This window comes from Anopheles arabiensis, chromosome 3 (assembly GCF_016920715.1).
Source record: "Anopheles arabiensis isolate DONGOLA chromosome 3, AaraD3, whole genome shotgun sequence".
Taxonomy (NCBI): Eukaryota; Metazoa; Arthropoda; class Insecta; order Diptera; family Culicidae; genus Anopheles; species Anopheles arabiensis.
The window spans coordinates 80,438,703-80,459,813 of record NC_053518.1 but is presented as its reverse complement, the minus strand read 5'-3'; the positions used below and the strand labels follow the sequence as shown (position 1 = coordinate 80,459,813).

Below are 21,111 nucleotides of genomic sequence, written 5' to 3'. Positions count from 1 at the left end.
AAATTCATACGAATGTGCTATTTACTCAGTGAACCGTAGCGCAACGTCAAGCCTTGTTCCACAACTGCCACGCCACTCCTCCCGTTTCGTTACGCTGCACGGCAGACAATGAGCAGGGGATGAGATGAGTAGGTACAATGTATTACCGTTCGTTTCATCGTACTGGTACTGGTGTGTGCGTATGCCGAGCCGTGAAGCAAAAGGAGGCTCCATTTACTAATATACGGGCAAATATTGAAACGTATTAAAGCACCTTTCGGTGAAAGCGAGACAGCTTAGGCATTGAAAAGTGTTTCTAAAGTGTTTAATTTGGTGCCATAAGCGGTTTTAACACAATGGCTGTGAAGAATAAAACATTGGGAACATCCTGAATTCCTGAAACATCCTGAATTTACTAACGATAAAATAATCTCAACTCAAACGTCTGATGCTCATATTCATTTCATCTTATAATAGAATTTTAGCCATTAATAATATGGTACCGTTTTGCAGTTTGCATACATCTAGGCGTATCTAGATCAATATCGTGTGAAAAAGACAGCAGAAACTAGCAGGTGTTAAAAACGGGTCTTTTTGAAGATCAGCTCAGTTCCGGTTCGTTCTAATAAGTGATCCGAATCATTTTATCGGATTAATCAATAAATCGTTCGTTTTCTGCTAAACCTGTCAGTTGATGCCAAATCTGTAGTCAAAAAGAAAAATAACATCTCAGGGCGTTACCCATTTTTTGTTCTAATTGGATTGTGGATTGTGTCTAACAGGACAATACCAAAATTATGAGGAAACTATTCAAAACTATTTTTGTTAGCACTGTTCTTTAGCATTAATTATAGAAAAAAGTATGTTATGTAGGCTTATGCCAGCTGAATAACTTTCGGAATAATAATATTAATAATAATAATAATAATAATAATAATAATAATAATAATAATAATAATAATAATAATAATAATAATAATAATAATAATAATAATAATAATAATAATAATAATAATAATAATAATAATAATAATAATAATAGTAGTAATAATAATAATAATAATAATAATAATAATAATAATAATAATAATAATAATAATAATAATAATAATAATAATAATAATAATAATAATAATAATAATAATAATAATAATAATAATAATAATAATAATAATAATAATAATAATAATAATAATAATAATAATATGGGAAATGGTGAATAAATCGTGAGAGGGACTCAAAACATTACAGGATTCACAAGGCGAAGGGATGCAGTACGTTTTAACGAGCTAACGATTAAAAAATTCTCGTCGTCATTGTCGAGTGGTCAATACGCTAAACATAGCGCTTAAGCTGCATCTACATGATTAGCGCAAAAGAGTGAAGGTGCATTTTATATGGAGATGACACCTCACACGCAGATTTCTCCATACGATTGCACATTGTGAACAAATATGCTATTCATGTCTAAACACAACAGCGCAATGATTATCCCTAGTTTTAAAAACGGAGGCAAGTGCAATTTTAAAATTGAAAAAGGCCAGATTCATTAAGTGATGTGCGAAGGCATCTTCCTTATAGGAAGTAAAAAGTATCAGCCACTGGACCATCACTTCCTATTCTTGCTTTGTGCATGAATAGTTACACAAAGGTACCACGAATTTAAAACGATTCTATTCATGCAACCTTAAGCGTTTTCGATTTACTACTATACAGGGTTTCCTACGATTTATTGGACGGTTCCCATAATTGTTTGGCTCGTATCACGATTTATTCATCATATCCCATAATGTTTTGGTTCGTTCCCATAATTTATTGGCATCGTCTGATTGGATATCAATACGATTGAACCAAAACATTCTGGGAACCGACCAATAAACCGTGCCAACACTCCGAAAACTTATGGGAACCGACCAATAAATCGTAGGAAACCCTGTAATATTACCTGTATAATACGAATAGTAATTAATACTGACAATACACTTGACGAACAGTACATAATTACTTCCAAAATTTATAAATTTAACACATTCAGAAAAAATCATTGAATGTATTTCAATATCTAATAAGGCCCGAACAGGGCCTTTCTACACTTCCTACTGCTGAAACTAAATTCTTCACCGATATCACTCTAAGCTCCTTTTCCCATGTCATTTGACCTAAGTCATGAAAATGGCTAATTATTTAACCATCCTTTTACATCAACGTTTGAAAAGCGAAAAATCATCTTTAAAATGTATTTTGTCAACAAACATGTTGATCACGTTGCTTAATGGATTTCAACTTCAGTTTTTTAATCTAGGAAAATTTATTGTAAAATTCATTCACTGAATTCTCGATTTATAGCATATTGAAACAAAAGAAACAACTACCCTTCAATTTGTATGATAAATCGTATGACAACGCGATTGCAGTGCCATTTCCTGTTAAACTAATTTTTAGAATATTCCACCCCGAGCTCAGTCATCTTGAAACTTTTCCGCACTGAGTGCCGGAACTGAACCACTTTTGCAAACCGCTTCATTCACTTCCCTTTCCTTTCCCCCCAGCGCGTGATCTATGCGCTTCTGGTTCAGTAAGTAATATGATTGAATAAATTGCACCAATTTTATTGTATCGTCCTCGCGGGCTCATCGTTCGACGTTGCTGGTGGAGCGTAAATTGTCAGCATTGTACAATTTTATTTTCAAACACACCACCGACCCACTCACTCACTGGAGCCAATTCGCCAAAGCCAAAGAAGGTAAAGGCGGTGGCCAATATGGCCAATCGTGTGCCACGGTATGACGACAGTTTGGTCGACCGGCACGGGGCCTTTCTATTGCGTTTAGGAGCTGTGCGAACCATTGAATGAGGTCGGCGTCGTTGTTCGCGAATGAGGTTGGAATGAGCTTTTTTACTCTCTCGCTCTCCCTCCTTCCTACCATCTCGTTTTACCCTTTAGTTCAGTCACTTTCGTTGCCAGCGCCCTACAACCATACATCCCACTACTGTGCTGTGTTTTATACACACTTGTGGTCGGTGGTCTTTCATCCAAGCCATTCGTTGCTGCTGCCCTATCTCTTCCTCTCTTTCACTTTCTTTTCCGTTGTTATTAGATTTTATTTCATTCTCGACTTTGCTCGTTTATAAATTGAATTAAATTTTCTCTTTATTGCATTCAGTACCGGGCAGGGTGTTTCGGGCGAAGACAGAGCAGCACTCGGTTGCATTCGAGCATCGTGTAGCTCGTGCAGCTCACCACGCCGCGGATGGTCATCTTTTACTTATGTGCGGTTGCTTTATGGGATGCTCATCATCATGGTTACAGTACCGTGGCGGCCGCAATAGGTCGTTGGGGGCTCATCACGTGCGTTCTTTTGTTGTTGTTGTGTGTGTGTGTGTGTTTTTTTTTTAACTACTGCTACTTCGTCCAGTTTGTGGACGACTTGCTAAGCACACTGGCAAAGCAATGAGTTTTCTGAATCTTTTATGTTTTATTTTTTACAGAATTTTAATGGAATTCGCGTGGTTTGAAAATAAGATAACTTACAGAGAGTTGTTGGTTACGATGGTTCAGTAAAACGTCATTAAAAATTAAATGGTGTTGCACAAAAAACACTGTTTCGAAGCTATTGTATTCCATTTTTTTAAAGCTGAGTGGTGACAAATGGTGCATGGTTGTGTTTTACGATAAGAAACAAAAGTAAATATCTTTAAACTAGAAAATGATTGTGATGAAAAAAATATGATGGTTGATGAGTCTGAAGAATATAATAAAATGATATAGTGGTCAAATTTATACTTCACTGTTGGTTGGATTTTTAGGTAGGCAATTCACAAACCCAGGAAGGTAGGCAATGTGCTTAACGCCTTAACGTATGCAACCAGTATAACACCTTTTAGCGCTCAACAGGAAATCCCATTTGCGGGGAAATTCCAACTCGATTTTGTACAGCAATTGTGTTTGCGATTGTGTCCATCGCTGGTGGATCAAGTCGGCTCCCGAAAAGACGAATAAAGTTGAGTTTTGAATTCCAGCTTTAGATATTAATTTCAGTCTCCAATTTTTTGATGAGCATCTCTCTTACAGGGTTTTCAATGATATTATTGACGTGTTCAGCGAGTTGTTGATTCGTTCGGGCATATAATTGACACTTTCAGCGAGATATTGAATTGTTCGAAAGCAGGCGTTGACAAGTTCGGCGATACTATAGAGCTGTCACTTTCGTACCCCTTGGACTGCAGCTTGGATCATTCTCATCAGAAGGTAAACAAACGGTTTTCGTAAAAATATGTTTGTTTTAAATAATTCATGAATTAAACAGCTTGGGGAATGATTATTAGCTACTTTTAGGACTTTTCAGAATGAAAAATTGAACCCTGCGGCACAGTGTGTAAACAAAACAAATGACAACACTACAGAATTGCTGAACTTGTCAACGCCTGCTTCCGAACAATTCAATATCTCGCTGAAAGTGTAATTATATGCCCGAACGAATCAACAACTCGCTGAACATGTCAATAATATCATTGAAAACCCTGTAAGACAAAATATAAATGAATGAATGAGTGAACAAAAAATGAATTCGATTATTTATTACACAGTAATACTTCACATTGACTTGCGCTCAGATAAAAATCTCTGACACTAACCCTTCAACTAGCTTATGGTTATACATACTTGGGTTAATAAACTATCACTCCTTTCTATTATTATGACATATACATATGAACTACTTGATTATTCCCAGGTATTTTCTACTCATACATATCCAAAAACACGGCCGAAGCCATAATGATGTGAAGCCGAAAGTGATATATTATTTGGTGGCTGGCACATTTTTGTATTCTTTTGTTTGGCAGCTTTGATGCTGTACGTTTAACAGAAAACGAATTTGCGCGTAAATGTAAGGTGAAAGCTTCGAAGAACCTCATCCAATAGTATTCTTGTGCTTTTTGTCGTAACGACTTAGGCGGTCGTGCTGCCCTATACACAGACTTTCAAGACTTATTAACTATCTCGCAACTGTATGGTAACTCCCTGTCACAGGATGACTAGTTGACAACTATCCACGGGACCACCCCATCCTTATGTTATGTTATAATCGATACCCGTATATTAATAACATATCACCATCATCACACAGATTCCTTTTCTTCCCATACTTCATTGTAGCACAGCTTTATTCAATGATCACAGAGTAATATGCATGCCTTCAGCAATGAAGAACAAACGATTTTATTTTTACTAATTATTTTTATTTAGAACAAACAAAAACCCTAAGAAACTCCTTTTTGACAAAATGCATACGCAAAGTTATCATTATGCACGACAATTTATGATAATATTGAACACATCGACACGCTATGAAGAACGAATCAAAACGGAGAACTCTTTTAAAAATCACTACAAAAGCTTGTTGTTTGACCGAAAAATTATATCAATTGAAATTAGCAATGCCTTTATAAAATATGTGCTAAATTGTACATATTGTTTTGACAGTTATGCTTGTTGCTTTAATAGCAGTTACCATTGACTTGAAATCATTACAAAAACACGTGCACAATTATGCTTGATTGCCTTTCTCTAGCTACGATAGAAAAAATGTTTCCATTGCCACCAATAGTGTGATCCTATTCGTAACCATAACCATAACAAATCAATACTTTCCTTTATTAACAACAACAAAAAAACCCTAAGCACATGCTCGCCTGTGCTCTGAAATGCACTTTTTATTGGACCCGATGGATTTAATGGGTCCCATGCATCACGCTTAACAGTAACTGCTCCCACAATAATCTCTCCCTCCTGCGCCAATCTCCCTTAGGGTGTGTGTGTGTGTGTGTCCAATTCACCAGACGCTTGGCAATAATAAAAAAAGCTAATGCGATTTGTTGTTCCGCTCGATAACATTCCACCGAAAACATGTCACTGCACTGGCGAAGCAAACAAACCGTGGGGAGTAACCGTGGGGGTATTGTACAGGGTCCCCAGGAGGGGAGTATTTGTTGAACAAATAAGAGGTAACAGTTGGTGGGGGAGGTGGGCAATCGATTGCCCCGGGAGCAACCAGCCCAACCGACCGACCAAACCGATCGGTCGATATGATTTCGAAGGAGCTCAGGCCCGAGATGCATAAATAAAAATCGGCAATAAAAATAAAGCCCAGTGTGCCGGCGTACCTCCACAAACACACACACACACACACCCACATGCTCGGTAGCGTTCCCATGTGTTTGCATACCCATTCCACTCATCAGCGCAAGCTCAGGGAAAGCTCTGGGAGCAATTGGAAAGAAAGCCGATCGTTACGAGGGCTTTTGTATCGGTTCTTTTCTTTCCCCCTGTTTGCAGTGCCATTCGATCGGGCATTCGAACAGGCAAAACCTTCCCTGGCGGGACACATAACAGCCAAAGCAAAGGGAGAAGAAAATAACAAGAAAAACACACGGCAAAATTATTGAACGGTCGGGCACCCCTGGAGGAACAGGCCTGGTCTGGTGAAAGTGAAATGTAAATTCGAATGCAAATACTCCAAATCGCTTCCCAATTCTGCGCGCACGTGATTTATCGTAACAGTCGTGCCGGGCTAGCCGTTACCGTTTGCCGATCGCCCTTAATGGGTTTTGGGGAAGGGAGAATGGGGCGTAACGTATCATAACGGTATGCTTGGGATGGATGAAATGTTCACAATCCCCTTTTTTTCTTTCGCCAACGAGCACGGCGCGCTGCTGATGTGTTTGAATGTGTGGGATTGATGGAATGTGCGTGTGCAAGGGCTCATATGTGTGTATGTGTATTTCAGCTCTCGGTTTGAGGGCTTCTTGAGCTACATCTCGTTCCTGGGTGGAGCGGAAACTGGTGACGCTTCTTGTCAACAGCAACGAGAACGTGTTATTACGTTCCGCTGCTTGCCAAGCATCAAAGGACACTTCACTTTAGCAGTAGAAGTACAGATTGCAATTTTAAAAACTTCCATTCGATAGTCGACTGTGCGGTGGGTCTTCGGGCTTGAATTTTCTGGCTTTCACTCATCATAATCAACTTCGTTCAGAGGTATTAGCAACGAGTTGATGACGCTGGTTAGGAAGCAGCTTTAAAAAAAATCATGTAAAAAACGATAGATTGTTTAGTTGTGTTTTTCCTGCCATGCGTTGTATGCTTTAAATTGAAGCTTTAAAATACAATACACATTAAAAAAGACCATTTCAATGGGGTTATGATGGTGTAAAAGTGACATAGTAGGTTCTAAACCAATGATCGCCATTGTTTTTGATGCAAATTCATGTATGATCGATCTAATCAGATGTTATCTAACCTGTCGATTGGATTTTGAAACATTCAAAAAGTAGGTATTCGGATTTCGTTATGTCATATAAGAAAGTTATAAATAATCTCTATTTATCTAAAAATCTCCTGTAGAAAAACACCATGTTGCCAGCAACTTGCGAAACGACTGAATCATTTTCGATTAAACTTTACACACCTTACAGTGGAATGCGAATAAATTTGCGGGCTTTTCAGACAGCATTTTCAGATGTAACACTTAGCATAATTAAATAGCAATTTTCCAACTTCTATACAAAGAACAAGAAGGCTGTTATTGTTGAATACAGCACTTTGACACTCGGTGTAAGGTGCTTCGCAGTTTACACTCCACAATACCATACTTTGGGGATACGGGCACGATACAAATATCTGAAGTTACAGAGCAATAATTCATTTAGTTATTAGGGCACAACTAAGTTTTCCGGACTAGGTAAGTAAACTATAAATAGGTAACAGTTGATCAAAAATATCACTTCTCGTGCGAAATCAACCCAAAAGTTTGTAAACGCAGTAAGTTCACTCAAAAAATATCCAACATAATTCCTGAGACGATGTTTTTTTGTTAATTTCTTGGTTTTGACAATTTCGTCAATTTCATGTATTATGCTACGAACGAACGATTTTATCCTTTCTATTCAAATAAAAAAAATACAGTAATGACCAAAAAATTAACTTTTTATTTCATAAACCTAGCGTACATCAATATAAAAGATAATTTCTTCTTTATAGAGCTACTTTCTACGCGGTCATTCCAGCCTTCACATGCTTTTGAAATGTGTTAATTACAACGCAGGTTTACAATTACGATACGATTACCCGACATGTAATCATTCCTCCCCGGGAGGGTCGATCCATGTGAGGCTTGTACTCACGACGATCATGTTGTAGACCGGTGTGAGTAGGTGACTGGACCAAAGGGACCACTTTAAAGATAATTATGAATCGTTTTAGTTAGAAATTTTTTTTTGAAAACGTTAACACTTTAAGCGCCGTGTCATATAAATTCGCATGACGGCTTTGTTCACCGCTCAGCTCTGTATCTGACGCTCACCAATTCTCTTGATAACGAATGAGGTAGGAAAGAGAGAACGAGAACGACATGTGCTACGACGCTTATCGCAATGAAACAAAAGAGTGATAACAATCGCACGAGAAACTGTCGCTCTCATCGCTCTCTTGCCATGCGCTACGTGCTCACTCAAAAACTGTGACGTCAGGCTGGCGGTCAAAGTGTTAAGATGATAAATTCTATGAAACACCAGGCGCCTCCATCACCTTCATCAAACACCATGCGCCTCCATCAAGCCCTAGAGCAACCGTGCTTCTTCAGAACTATTTTTCAAACTATCTCAACCAAACAAATAGTTTTCACTTCAATCGTTATCGTACACCATGTTTCGCTTCACTCCAAATAGATTGCATCACATAATAATCTATTCAAGGCAGTCCGTTTACAATCACTCCCCGCCCGCACTTGATTTACTGATAAGTATTCTTTCTTCACACACCTCTAACCTGCATCTGCGAGCCACCCAGGCTCCCGTTTTTGCTTTGATTTGCTGCTTCCCAATTTTCGCATCGTGCAATAGTTTTCCCACCGTCCGGGGTTTTTGCACTATAAATCATCGACCGCCATCGGTACGGCGCGCGCGGCGGAGTGTGCCGGCACGATCGTACAGGAACAGCACCGAGCAATAAATCAATCTTCGCGCGCTTGCAGCTCACCCGCAGCCGTCCCCGGGAAACTGGGTCTTCTTGCGCCACGTTCTTGCGTCGTGCAGGTCAAGCAGCACACTTTGCACACTGTGTGCGGTGCATTTTACTTTGCCAAGCACCAGCACCACCGTGTTGCTTTGCCGTGTAGCGGGGGAAAGAGGGGAGAGAGACGAAAAACAAAGTCAAGCAACGTGGAGACAGTCCTTCGCCTCTGTCAGCCCGATAATGATATGGATAGTAAATTTACTTTTACACTATCCCGTGGCATCTCGGGCCCCGCAGACGGCCACCAGGCAGCGAGCGAGCCTAACCGACCAGAAAGCGAACCAGATTGAATCGTAACAGTAACGGCACTCCTTTGTTTCGTAGCACGTGCTTGACGGATGGGGGTGGGGAATGTTTCAAAGCGGGAGAGTTGTGCGGGAGCGGAAAAATCTCAAGCATGTAACGAATGAGGTCATAAAAGAGCACTTGATTCCAGTATTACAACACTTTGTAGTTTGTTGCCCGCCCACTGCACACCGGCTACTGTTGCTCGTGCAATATCATCCTGTTGTGTGTGTATACGTCTGCTGTAACATTGTTATGTGTATTTTTTTTTATTATGGTAGCCCAAGCAATGTCCCATGCAACGAGTCCCAGGCAAGCGAGGAATAAATCAATCCTAGGAAACGAAATGGTAAATTGAATTTTAATGAATTATTCAGCAGAACCTGCCGTCGCTGTGTGGCAAAACGGCGATGGCAAATAGGTTACAAACTAAACATCATATTGCAAATGAAATGAAATGTTTGTACCGTTTTTTTACACATATCTTTTCCCTGTATCGGCAAGCTTCTCCGCTTTTCCGTCCATCTTGATGTGAGCGTCTATAAATAACTTGTTTGTCACTTGTGAGTTGGTGGAATTTTCCCACACCCAATCGCGATCATTCTCATCTCATGCGTATGAACTAAGACTGCCATTATTTCCAACGCGCCTACACGCATTGCCAACACCGTCCAACACTGTAGCGAAGGCGAACTGCCGCTTTTCTTTGACCACTTCTACCACGCAGCAAGCGCCACGTGCCAACTGCTTCAGCAGCACGGGCAGCAAAACGAAAAAAAAACATGTTCCGATCTTTAAAACCTTTTTGCCACTCCACGGGGAAGGTAGCCCCACTTTCTTCGTGACGGTGAGTGACGTTAAATAAGGGTAGGGTAGTCACTTGAAAGCCAATTCGGCTGCTCAAAATGATGCGTTTTGTTTTGCATTCACGCTGTATTCTTCGTTTGTGCTTTTGCTTTCTTTCCCTTCATGCTCACTCATTGATAAGACGCTTAGCAAAAAGAAAACGACCAAAAAAAGGGTAAACCCCTTCAGCAGTAAACAAAAGCGGTCGAAAAGGTTCGCTTTGCTCCTCAGCAAGCTTTCTTCTACGGCAAAGTTTTATGGTCAGTCTTTTGGTCCGTTTTATGACTTGCCTGCACTGCGGTAGGTGTGTGGTAACGTTCGTTTAAACGAAACGAAGAAGAACAAAAAGGTATGCAAAACAGAGCAGGAGTGTCTACGCGTTTGTCCTCTAATTTCATTCGACCGAAACGTGAATGTCGAAATCAAGATATATTATTTTGCCTGCTCTTGCTCGTCTCCTGCTTGAGACAAGCGGCGCCTAAATGTATGCCTTCCTTTTTGTAAACTAAACAAACCAACAAACGACCCTGCGCTCGGTAGCGAATGGGCTGGGCTGATGTTTGGAAAGGCCATTGAAATTCACAAGGGATGGACATGAAGAAGAAGAGAGGCAGTTGACCTGCGAAAATGAAAACGGAAATGACAACTGTCTCAATTGCTCCGAAACCCGCTTAAACCCCGAACCCGAAACCGTCGTCACTTTGATGGTTTATTAATGAAGCAGCCATCGCTGCCATCTTGGCTATCTTGGGCCCAAAGGGAGCCAAAACTGTAACGGGTTGTTTGGAAACGACAAAAATAAAATGCCCCATGCCCCACGGTAATGCAGAAATATTGCGAAAACAAAATTCCGATTGTCGGCCACCCGAGTTTATTTGCATCTGACAGATGGTTGTGATAGATAATGCTGTGTACCATCCCAAATGATCCCAAATGGATGGGATTTATATACCCTCCCCCTCTTTCACCCTCCTCTCCTCACCACCACCCAAATCGATCCTAATCATGTCTCGTAAAACAATACACCCGTGGGGCTTCCTTCTGCGGCCCGCTGCTGGTGTGGGGGGGGGCTGTACCTCACATTTTATTCTCACTTTAGGGTGGGGCCCATGGGGGCATCGAAATCACACTTCAATTAGTGTTTATTACACCCTCATAAAGCACCCTAGTCGATCGGCAAGGAAGGGGAAAGGCCGGACACACTGCGTACTTTATTGCGGCGCGGGCCGAACACTTATTGAGTTGCATCGTAAAGCTGGTAGAGCCCATCGAACGCTGGCCGGTCGTTTTCCGGTTTTGCTGCCACCGACAATGAACTTCCAATTTTAATGGGCAGCTTATGGGTTGGGATTTTGTTTTTGTTTTGTTTTTTGTTTCGTGGCTCTAATCGTTTTGTGAATCGCTACACGAACGTAATGAGCTTCCGGGTAAACAAGGTGATTTGTAATTTTTCATGCAGATTGCAGGGCTTTTATTAGCCGGCTGGATAGTGTGCGATAAATTATTTAATTGCTTCCCAGATTTATTAGACAATTGGTGGTCTCTAGGTGGAAGGTGGAAAGTTTGGCAGACAGATTCAGCTAAAGTGCTTCCGATTTAATAGATGGTTGGCATTTGGTCCTGCCTGATAGCACAATGGTCGAAGTGGATGGAATAGTAAAATGATGAATATAAAACGTTTATGGCTCAGTTAAATTCCAATGAATGTTACAGAACAAGAAGAATAATTAGGCCAATCAACTAAGAGATGCATAAATTTATATAGCGAAATTTCATATCTATCCTAACGATTGTTCCTAGAGTTGTAACGCCTAAAGTTATGCTTGTGAATGATTTTCAGAAGAATTTATTAGATTTTTTTTCTCATTTTTATTGTTGCTACGTGTGTACCAATCGGTTTATTGGGTCGCAAACGGTAAAGATATTTTAATCTTTAAAGATACGAAAGACAATACAAGACAATTATTTGAGCAGTTTTAACATAAATATTGTCTTTCCTTGTTTTATTTTGCAACTAATTGCGGTTTGCGATGACGCCCTGTTCCCGATCAGCTATTTGCAACTTGATCCTATTTGACGCTTTAGTGAGCGTTTCTGAACATAGTTCTAATTGGCCCTAACTTTGGGAATCTAGCTGTGGCAAAAACTAATCGGATTGCCTCTTTCTGGATGGCATGTGGCGAAACCTGCTGAGTTATTTAAGTATTTCTTCTAGCAGTCACGACAGCTCAATGTTTACAAATAATACTGTGTCCGTCTAAAACGTATCGATATCGTACCAACAATTATTTTTACACGTTTTTTAAACGTTTATTGAAGTCGTTTACTTTTGGCTATGAAAATGTAATGCACCATGTCCCTCAAATGTACCTTACAATCTAGATTGCACTCTCCCCTGTTTCAATTCGTTTCTAAGGGGAAATTTTGCCTCTTTTTCATTCTTTTCATCTTTAATTGATTTTTTTTTCATCTTTAATAAAAAAAATGCCGTTTAAATGCGTTTTTAATTCATTTTTTCGTTTTATTTTTTCAAATTAGATTTTTGATCTAACTGGTCACCTTGATTAATTAAATTTTATACATTATTTTGTATTGTTTTAAACATTATTTTTATTAACTACTTTATCTATTATTATAGCCTGTAACTTTGGCAAATTAAACAAAAACAACTAAACATATACAGTTTGACAGTTACTTTGATTAATTTTACTTATGGCATTTTTTTTTTTAAATAAACTCTAACGTTGACTTCTTACGAAGCACTCATGTAATGTTAAAAATGATTCAGAAGCCTTATTTTTATGGATAATAAATTAAACTTAGCACAAAAAATGCTTGAAAAACATATTCATAACAGCTTTATAAACTCGTCACACAATAATAGCATCATAATGAAAGATTTTAATTGTGTTGCGATTGTGTAACGCTGCTTTTATCTCTTTTATCTCTGCTTTACTCATCCTCATGTGCGATGCTTATGGTCAATAATTGTTAATAAGCAATTTCAAAATCAATGCACACTTACACATGATCGTTAGTACCTTTTGTTTTACATGTAATGTGCTGACATACATACACACACACAAGGTTGCACGGAAATAGTGCATAATTAATCAGCAAATCGCAATCATAGTAATCGAACTAATTAATTTCATTCCGTCAAATCGAACCGAGCACATAACGCGCCACGTATTCCCCATTGATTGCAGATTAGAGTAGCATCAGTCGTTTGTGGAAATTATTGTAAATCACTTGCTGAAATTCATCTTTTTGAAAACGTACGTGCGTTGTGTAATCGTACGTACGTTCATTTTCATCCTATTGGTTTGAGGCACTGTTGTGCAATTGTGTAGTACACAGTACACAAAAGAACGCATTACAATAAAGTTATCACTAGCTTCTAGTTCCAGTTTTTGCTTACTATTGAGCCGTTGCAATTAAATGAAAATAAAAAAAAAATACCTTCCAGTTACATATCGCCCAGTTACCCTGCCCTGCTCCATTGATGATGCACCCGATTGCATACACTGCAGGCGCAGGCAACCAAAAGGAAAATTTCATTCGTTAGGGAAATTCAATTAAGATCACATGTCACTTTCCTAAACTAACTTCTCTGTACGTGCAGCGTCGGCGTCTTTTACGTCTGTATATGTGTGTGTGTGTGCACTTGAGCGAACAAACGTAGGCGTGTGTTTTACTAGTTGCTTGGGCGAACGGCGAATGTATGCAAAACGACGGACGGAGTTTTGCTGGCTGATGTTTGATTCAGTGCAAACTGTCACGGAATGGAGACGACCTGGTAACAAGCAAAGTCACTGCTGTCTTCGTGCAAGCAAAGCTCACTGCAAGAACTTGCTTCAACCGAACCCATGCTAGCAGACGCACACGTGAAGAAAAAGACATAACACGTTTTATCTGCGATTTTGACAAATATTTACAAATGCTGCTATATCATCGTCACATTCTTTTCCACGGCGAGCTTTACACACACATCCCGCTGGGCTCTTTGTTAGATTGGGGAAGTTTCTTGCAATCGTCTTTTTTCTCGTTCGTTCTTCCTGCTGCCGCCTCACCAAGATCAAGAAAGCTTCACCCTTCAACCCGAATGCCTGCGGAGTGAACGAAAATAGTATGCAATGGAGATCTTCCGACCAAGCCACCGCCCACCGTCGGTGACGCTTGTGCTAGCGCATTCGCTTTGATATTTTACACACAGCGCCCAAGAAATGGAAACGACTCAAAGAAAGCTGAGCAAATATGAATGTGTGCATGTGTGTGTGTGTGTGTGTGTGTGTGTGCGTGTGTGTGTGCACGTGGGACACAAGTACGCCCCCCCCCTGGTCGACAAATGTATCATATTTCGTTTGTGGAGCAGGAAATTTGCAAACGAGCAGGCTGCCAAATGGTACTCAGTTCTGGGAGCAGCATTCTAAATGTAAATTTTATAAGCTTCATCGTTTCGGGTACCCGCGATTCTTTATTGAATTTTATTAAAAGTTTTAAAATAAAAATAACAAAGTAAGTTCAGTAAAATGAGAAAAATACTGTGGCTTAATTGAAAGGTCAACAAGCTGATAAATTCCCTGAGCGAAATTTGAATGAAATTTATATACACGGTCTCACTAAATTGGCAATACACTCAACTCGTAGAGTGAATATTGATAATAGCTTACTAATTAGATTCTCAATAGTGGAACGCTCTTTTAGTTACTTTTAGATTCTTTCAAAAAAATGTAAAAAATAAATACCATAATAAAGAATGATTTCACAAGACTTATCATGAATAATATCGTGTGTTTATTCTATGGAAATTTGTAACAACTGAAAAGCTTAAGTTCAGTACATTTGGCATGCAATCGAAGTTCAATCAGTGAGGTCCTGTTTTGCAGACTGTTATATCTTAGCCAGCTCATAAGCTTAACTTAAACGTATTAATGCCATTTTACAGATACAGTAGTGGCCACCTAAAGTTGTCCGACTTATAATTTCACCTATTATCAGTTCCTTAGTCCATTTATCGGATTTTTTTCCACCCATCGTTGAGGATACGTTTCAGCCATGCTCCTGCAAAAATCAGATCGATATCTTTTAAAATCTTGGAACACTATGCATAAATGTGATAAACGGTAAGAAATTTAGGCGGTCCACTGAAAGCCGAACAGTCTCCATTTCATAGCAAAATGACCAAGTGTATGCCAATACTTTCCAATGTAGTTCTTAAATCACTTGATATCAGTTATTAAAGGTCCATCGATTAGTTTAGGTGATCATCTGCACATTTACAGCTCATGTTTGGGCTTGTCTCACGTTTTAGTCATCGTATCCCATAGAATTTTTGGTTCCATCTCATAATTGTTTGGTATCGTCCGATTGGAAATCAATGCAATTGAACCAAAAAATTTCGGGAAACAGCCAAAAACCGTGGGAACAAAAACCAAAAATCTTTTGCAATTAAGCAAAAAATTATTTGAACCAACCAATAAATTGTCAGAAACCCTACAACAACGTAGGCCATGCGCTCTACATTCTGAATCAGCGAACTACCGTTGGTGGAAGGCTCCAACGAAAGTAGCATAGAAATTTAAGAGTTACGATGCAACCGATTCTTTCTACCCAGAGATCAATAAAAACGTTTTTTTAGCCGAAATTAGAATGGTATAATTTATTACTATTTCGCAAGGTGGCGCTAAAAAATCACGTGCGTATGCTCGGGTGCGCGAAGGAATCTGCTCGTCATCCTGCTGCGCCGGTCATTCCCCCTAAGGGCTTCGGTTCGTGCCGTCGCTGGTCGGGTTTCGATAAACCGATTAATTTCGAAGCGACCGACAGCGCCCTCTATCGCGTGACCCGTGCAAGGAGGCTTTTGCATCTGAATTGACGGTTGACGGCGTCAACACCTCTCGTACTTGACACCTCTTCAATTTGAAAAACCTCTCTTATTTGAACATTTTGCACAGTCCCTTGATTTCCAGTACATTTTTGTTCCTCTAATTTGGAAAACCTCTGAAATCTGTGTCCCTCTTATTCGTGTATGGTGTTGCCATGGTTATTGAATGATGTATGCTCAAATTGGCAATCCTGTTCGCAGTTTCCTATAGCAACAGTTAAGGCTGCATACTAAATGTTCTGTCTCTTTCTTGTTTGGATGGACCTTTCATTCACTTTCCACCTCTGTAATTTGAAAACCCCTCTTATTCGACAGTCCCATCGCCTCTCAAATAAGAGAGGGTTCACTGTATTTAGTTGTTTTAATCATTTACGCTGGCCAAGCACTACGATAGACGTGACTAAATTTATTATTATGAATCAGTTAGTTACATTTATCTAAACTAATGCATTTTTGTTGTTACAATTGCACTTCAAGCGATCAGAGAGTCACTAAAGATGGGGAAGTTAAATGAATGGAGCATGATGGCGATAATCGTATCTTAATTCTTTGCATAACCTATCCTACCCATTTTTAAAGGTTACAAAATGTGTGGCAGGCCTCGTTCCTTCATTTGATCAGAGTTTGGCCATTTTTCTGACACTAATTGTGTGACAAACTGCCATGTAACCAGCCATCCTTTACGATTAATCTAACGAAAGAAGCGGTTTAATGTGCAAAAGATCCAATATAACCCAGGATTCAGTACATTGTATGATGGCCAATAAGATCAGCAAAAGATATGGGTAACATTTGGATGATGGGCCATGCTGCATTTCATCGTAGCTAGTTATGTAATAGCTTGAATGAGTGAGTTGTTACAAACATGTTCTGTTTGAATAATACCATACACAGAAAGTGGCCAAATCTGTTAAGGTGCATCAAATAATTCAGGAATTTGTTTCAAATTAGGCTCTACTAACATATTAAAACATGTTTAAATCGCCAAGGTCATACGGCCGACGTCTACTGTAGCGAAAACAGTCTACTAAGATGCAGCAACAAAATATCGTGTAACGGTAGCACCATGGTGTCATTATACCAGGGCTCATGGAGGAAAGGTGAGCTAGAAAAATGATTCAAAATGATAGGAGACGAGATGGGGAAACATATCAATGCAGTTTTTAAGTACTTTGAGTCCCAGTTCTGAGAAATTTTACTTAAAATGTATCACATGTTTCAAGAACAGTCGAGCTGGAGAACATACAAACCATTTTCATTTGCCCGAAACGCCAAACCAGCCGAAACCAAACTGATGAAAATGATTTAGTAGACTCTCAATATGATATCAGTTGCCATTCAACTTGGCCATGTAGTACGGAAATGCAATATATCTACCAAAGAATAATTGGAACAAGTTTTGTAGGATGAGTGGATCAAAAATACGCCTTTTTAAAGGTTCAAATGAGTTCTTGCATTGTGCAAGTAGTCACCAATAGTCATAAATGCAATAAGAAACACGATCTGGACAGTTTTTGATTCCATAACCTTTGTTTTCATACGAATATTATGCCAAAAGTCTGATGGACGAATACTTTTTGCGTGCCCATCAAACGACTTTTTTTAGTTTTTTATGTATTTTGGTTGCTGTTGCACCATTTTAATGGTTATTTTTTAGTAAAACGTGTGTTTTGATGGTCCCTTTATCAAACCCTATGATCACTTTTACCACCCCATGCCTATTGCGGCCATAATTCGCCTTTTTCTGTAAAATATTCAGCTAGACGAATACTTTTTGGACTGACTGTATCAACAATTTATGGGAGTTAACGAAAAAAATATTTGAACCAACCAATAAATTGTCAGCAACCCTATGTTAACATAGGCCATGCGCTCTACAATCTCAATCAGCGAAATACCGTTGGTGGAAGGCTCCAACAAAAGAAGCATAGAAATTTTGAAGGAAGTTATTGTTTTTCATAATTTAAGAATTACTTTAACTGACTGGCAGACGAAGGCGCGAGACCGCGAGCGGTTTCGGACACTCCTGAGGTAGGCCAAGACCGCAAAGCGGTTGTAGTAGTAGTGGAGTAGTGGAAATATACTGCCTTGCCTGCCACTAAAGATCTAATTGCCTTAATGCCGTTGTTCATTTTTTTGATAGAATATTTACTGCTCCTCATTGGGTGAACATTTTTGTTCCTGACTTGGTTATTGAGCATTTTTAACTTAAAGCTTAAAGCAGTTAACAGAAGCAATGACTGCTAATAATTTTCTCAAAAAGGATACAACTGTTAGATTGTAGAATCTCTACAAGTTAGTTTTGGTAATAAAACATCGATTCTTTGGGTTACTGTACTTCTTTTGTCAAAAATGCAGAACATTCAATCATCTAGCCTACTACGAGGTTGCTCAGTCGGGTACTATCAATTCCAACGTAGTAGGCATCGGCACCGAAGCTTCATCCCGCATAGCCGACAATGGCATCAAGAAAGAAAGCGGATGTAAGTTTAAACAAAAACACACAATCTCCCTCTAGTTTTTTCCTAATAATTCAACATTTACACACTTATACAACGGATAACATCAACAGGAAGAGAAGCTCAAAAAGCGCCGGCTGGCCCGGTTTCGCTTCAAGCGCTTGGTGCACGTGGTCATATGCAACCGCTACTGGATCACCGAAATCGAGGACCGTGAAATCGGCAACAACGTGACCCGCAATGTCGCCGTCATTGACCGTCGCCTAACGCACAAAGGAACGCTCACCATAATCGTACGTCAGGGTGGAGGAGAATGTTGCATGGAAATAAAATAACCTACCACTATCCTGTTGGTTTTTTTTTTCCTATTAGGAAAAGAAAATCCTCAACAGTCCACCGGCCGAGCGAACCCGAGAGCAGCGGCGTGTGCTGCGGACCGTGCTGCGCAAGATAGAATGTCTCCAGGAGCTGACGGTGGACCAGCTGAACGATCTGGCCGGCTGTGCCACGTTCGAGTACTTCGGGCCGGGTCGAGTCATCTTGCGCGAGGGCCACCATCCGAATGGCGTTTACTTTCTGGCAAATGGTGAAATTACCGTCAGTCGGCTACGCTGGGACAGTGTAGGTATACGTGATGCGTAATCAATCCTGTACACCCTGCATGTACTGCTCGTTTTACTCGCTGTTGGCTCTATTTCCATTCCGTCCCCAGATCTACCTCAGACACAACGATACACCGTGCGGTACGAGGACGCGGGGGCAAATGTTTGGCGAAATTGCACTCCTGCACGATTGCCCCCGCACGGCAACCTGCACCACAGCAAGTAGGACCCTGGTTCATAGATATTTGGTTCGTAATTGTGACGCTATTTGCCCGCTATTTGCAGCCGACTGTGAATTACTGTGCCTTTCGCGGGCCGATTTCGATCGCATCCTCAAGCACACGCTGCTCGACCGCTGGCGCCAACTGCAGCTCGCACTGGAGCGGTTTGATTACTTCAAATATTGGACCAACGATCAGGTGCGAATGATGAGCGACACTGCGCCCTGCCCGCAAACGCAATATCATATTCCACGCTGCCTGCGCGCCTGTTTTGTGTTCTCTTCCCCCTAGGTGCGGGAATGCTGTCTGCTGAGCCGAATCGTTGCCTTCGACACGCAGCAGAAGCTTCCGGTCGATGGTGACGCACGGTACACGTACTTCGTGCTGAGCGGCCAGTGCATGATATTGCAGTGCCTGACGGTGGCGAAGGTGCACGGCACGTACCGGCTTGTACCGATTGCGACTAACGAATCGGCCGCCGTTGAGCAAACGTCACGCGATGCCAGCGCAGCACCGATGGTAAAGTGTCTTTTGACGCGCTTTTCGATAACATTTTGGAACCACCTTCCCGCGTTTTACGACACTCATGCTTCGTCTTTCTCCCCCCTCCTTGCAGCAGCCAACGATCGAGCATCGGTTCATTGACGTGGGCACATTTTCGTGCGGCTCGGTGTTTGGGCTCGGCGAACCAATGCCGCACCGGATGGTGGTCGCCCGGAATCGGGTGCAGTGTTTGGTGATACCGCGCGGCTGGCTGTTTGAGAAGCAACAGAACGTGGGCAACACCTGGCAGCGCATTCGCATGAAGCTGGAGATGACCATCCAGCGGGACCGGCTGTTCGAGCAGTTTGTGCGCGACCAGCGCTGGCAGCGCTACCGGAAGGCGCTGGTGCGCGAGTACGTTCGGCTGCATCCGCGCCAGAACGCCACGCAGCTAGCGGACGTACCGATCATGTGCCGGGTGGAGCAGGGGGAGATTTAGGGCGTCTTTTAGTCGGGGGGGGGGAGGAGGAAGAATTCCGGTCTTTAAGATAATCGGTTTGCTAATGGAGCTGGGAAAAGGCGAAATTAGTTCGTTCTGTGCGACAATTGGATGCTTCTTGCTGGATTAGATATCAATTGGGAAACGCGTCGTTGGAAGATAAAATTTTATGCCCCTGCCTCTATGCGCACTATGGCACGGTGTGTCGAAGGAAGTTGGACAGGTGTTAATAAAATTTAAAATTTTCACACATTCATTAACCAATTTAATAGTGATGCGTTTTGCTTCCGTTTTTAATGATTTGTTTTCGTGAGTGGATTATAGTGATCGTTATAATGATAATCAAGTCTCCGAGGCATCAGCTGTTCTCGATCGATTCTAGATCGATTCTCAACCAGATCATCCCCCATAGCAACAGTGAAATTACTATCCAGCTGCAGAGTACTGATGAATATCGGATGTTTTTTGTTTTCTTTTTGTTTTGTCATAATTTTTGTCTTGTTGACATCATTGTAACTGTAATTCAATTTCTTCATTATTAACTGATATTGTTTTCTGAATTTCACAATTAATACACGATAATGTGCTATTTCATTCAAGCCACATGAGTCGTGAATTTATTGTTAAAATATTACAATTGAGATAAGGATTTTGGAACGTATACAAATTGTCATGAATATTCATAACTTTCATAAAAATTTTCACTCATGTCTTTGAAATTGGGCGGATCGTTCAAAAGTTTTGTGAAAAGCATAAAAATTGTTAAAACCGAGGTAC

General features: G+C 40.5%; 1 protein-coding gene across 2 annotated transcripts; it reads left to right on the top strand.

Moving 5' to 3' along the window:
• Positions 1-18,474: 18,474 nt before the first annotated feature.
• On the top strand, positions 18,475-20,597 carry LOC120904436 (cGMP-dependent protein kinase egl-4-like). Of its 2 annotated transcripts, none has more exons than XM_040314403.1 (7): positions 18,475-18,553; positions 18,643-18,822; positions 18,902-19,150; positions 19,242-19,353; positions 19,417-19,550; positions 19,644-19,871; positions 19,972-20,597. In XM_040314403.1, the coding sequence occupies exons 1-7, from the start codon at positions 18,530-18,532 to the stop codon at positions 20,332-20,334; spliced, it is 1,290 nt and encodes a 429-aa protein (XP_040170337.1). In that variant the 5' UTR covers positions 18,475-18,529; the 3' UTR covers positions 20,335-20,597. The 2 variants fall into 2 exon arrangements, with proteins under 2 accessions (XP_040170337.1, XP_040170336.1); XM_040314402.1 differs by having other exon boundaries at positions 19,969-20,597.
• Positions 20,598-21,111: the final 514 nt, after the last annotated feature.

Coding starts and splice junctions, on each gene's coding strand:
- LOC120904436 (XM_040314402.1), top strand. CDS start 18,530: ATGGCATCAAGAAAGAAAGCGGAT. Junction 18,554..18,642: donor CATCAAGAAAGAAAGCGGAT/GTAAGTTTAAAC, acceptor TAACATCAACAG/GAAGAGAAGCTCAAAAAGCG. Junction 19,872..19,968: donor ATGCCAGCGCAGCACCGATG/GTAAAGTGTCTT, acceptor CCCTCCTTGCAG/CAGCCAACGATCGAGCATCG.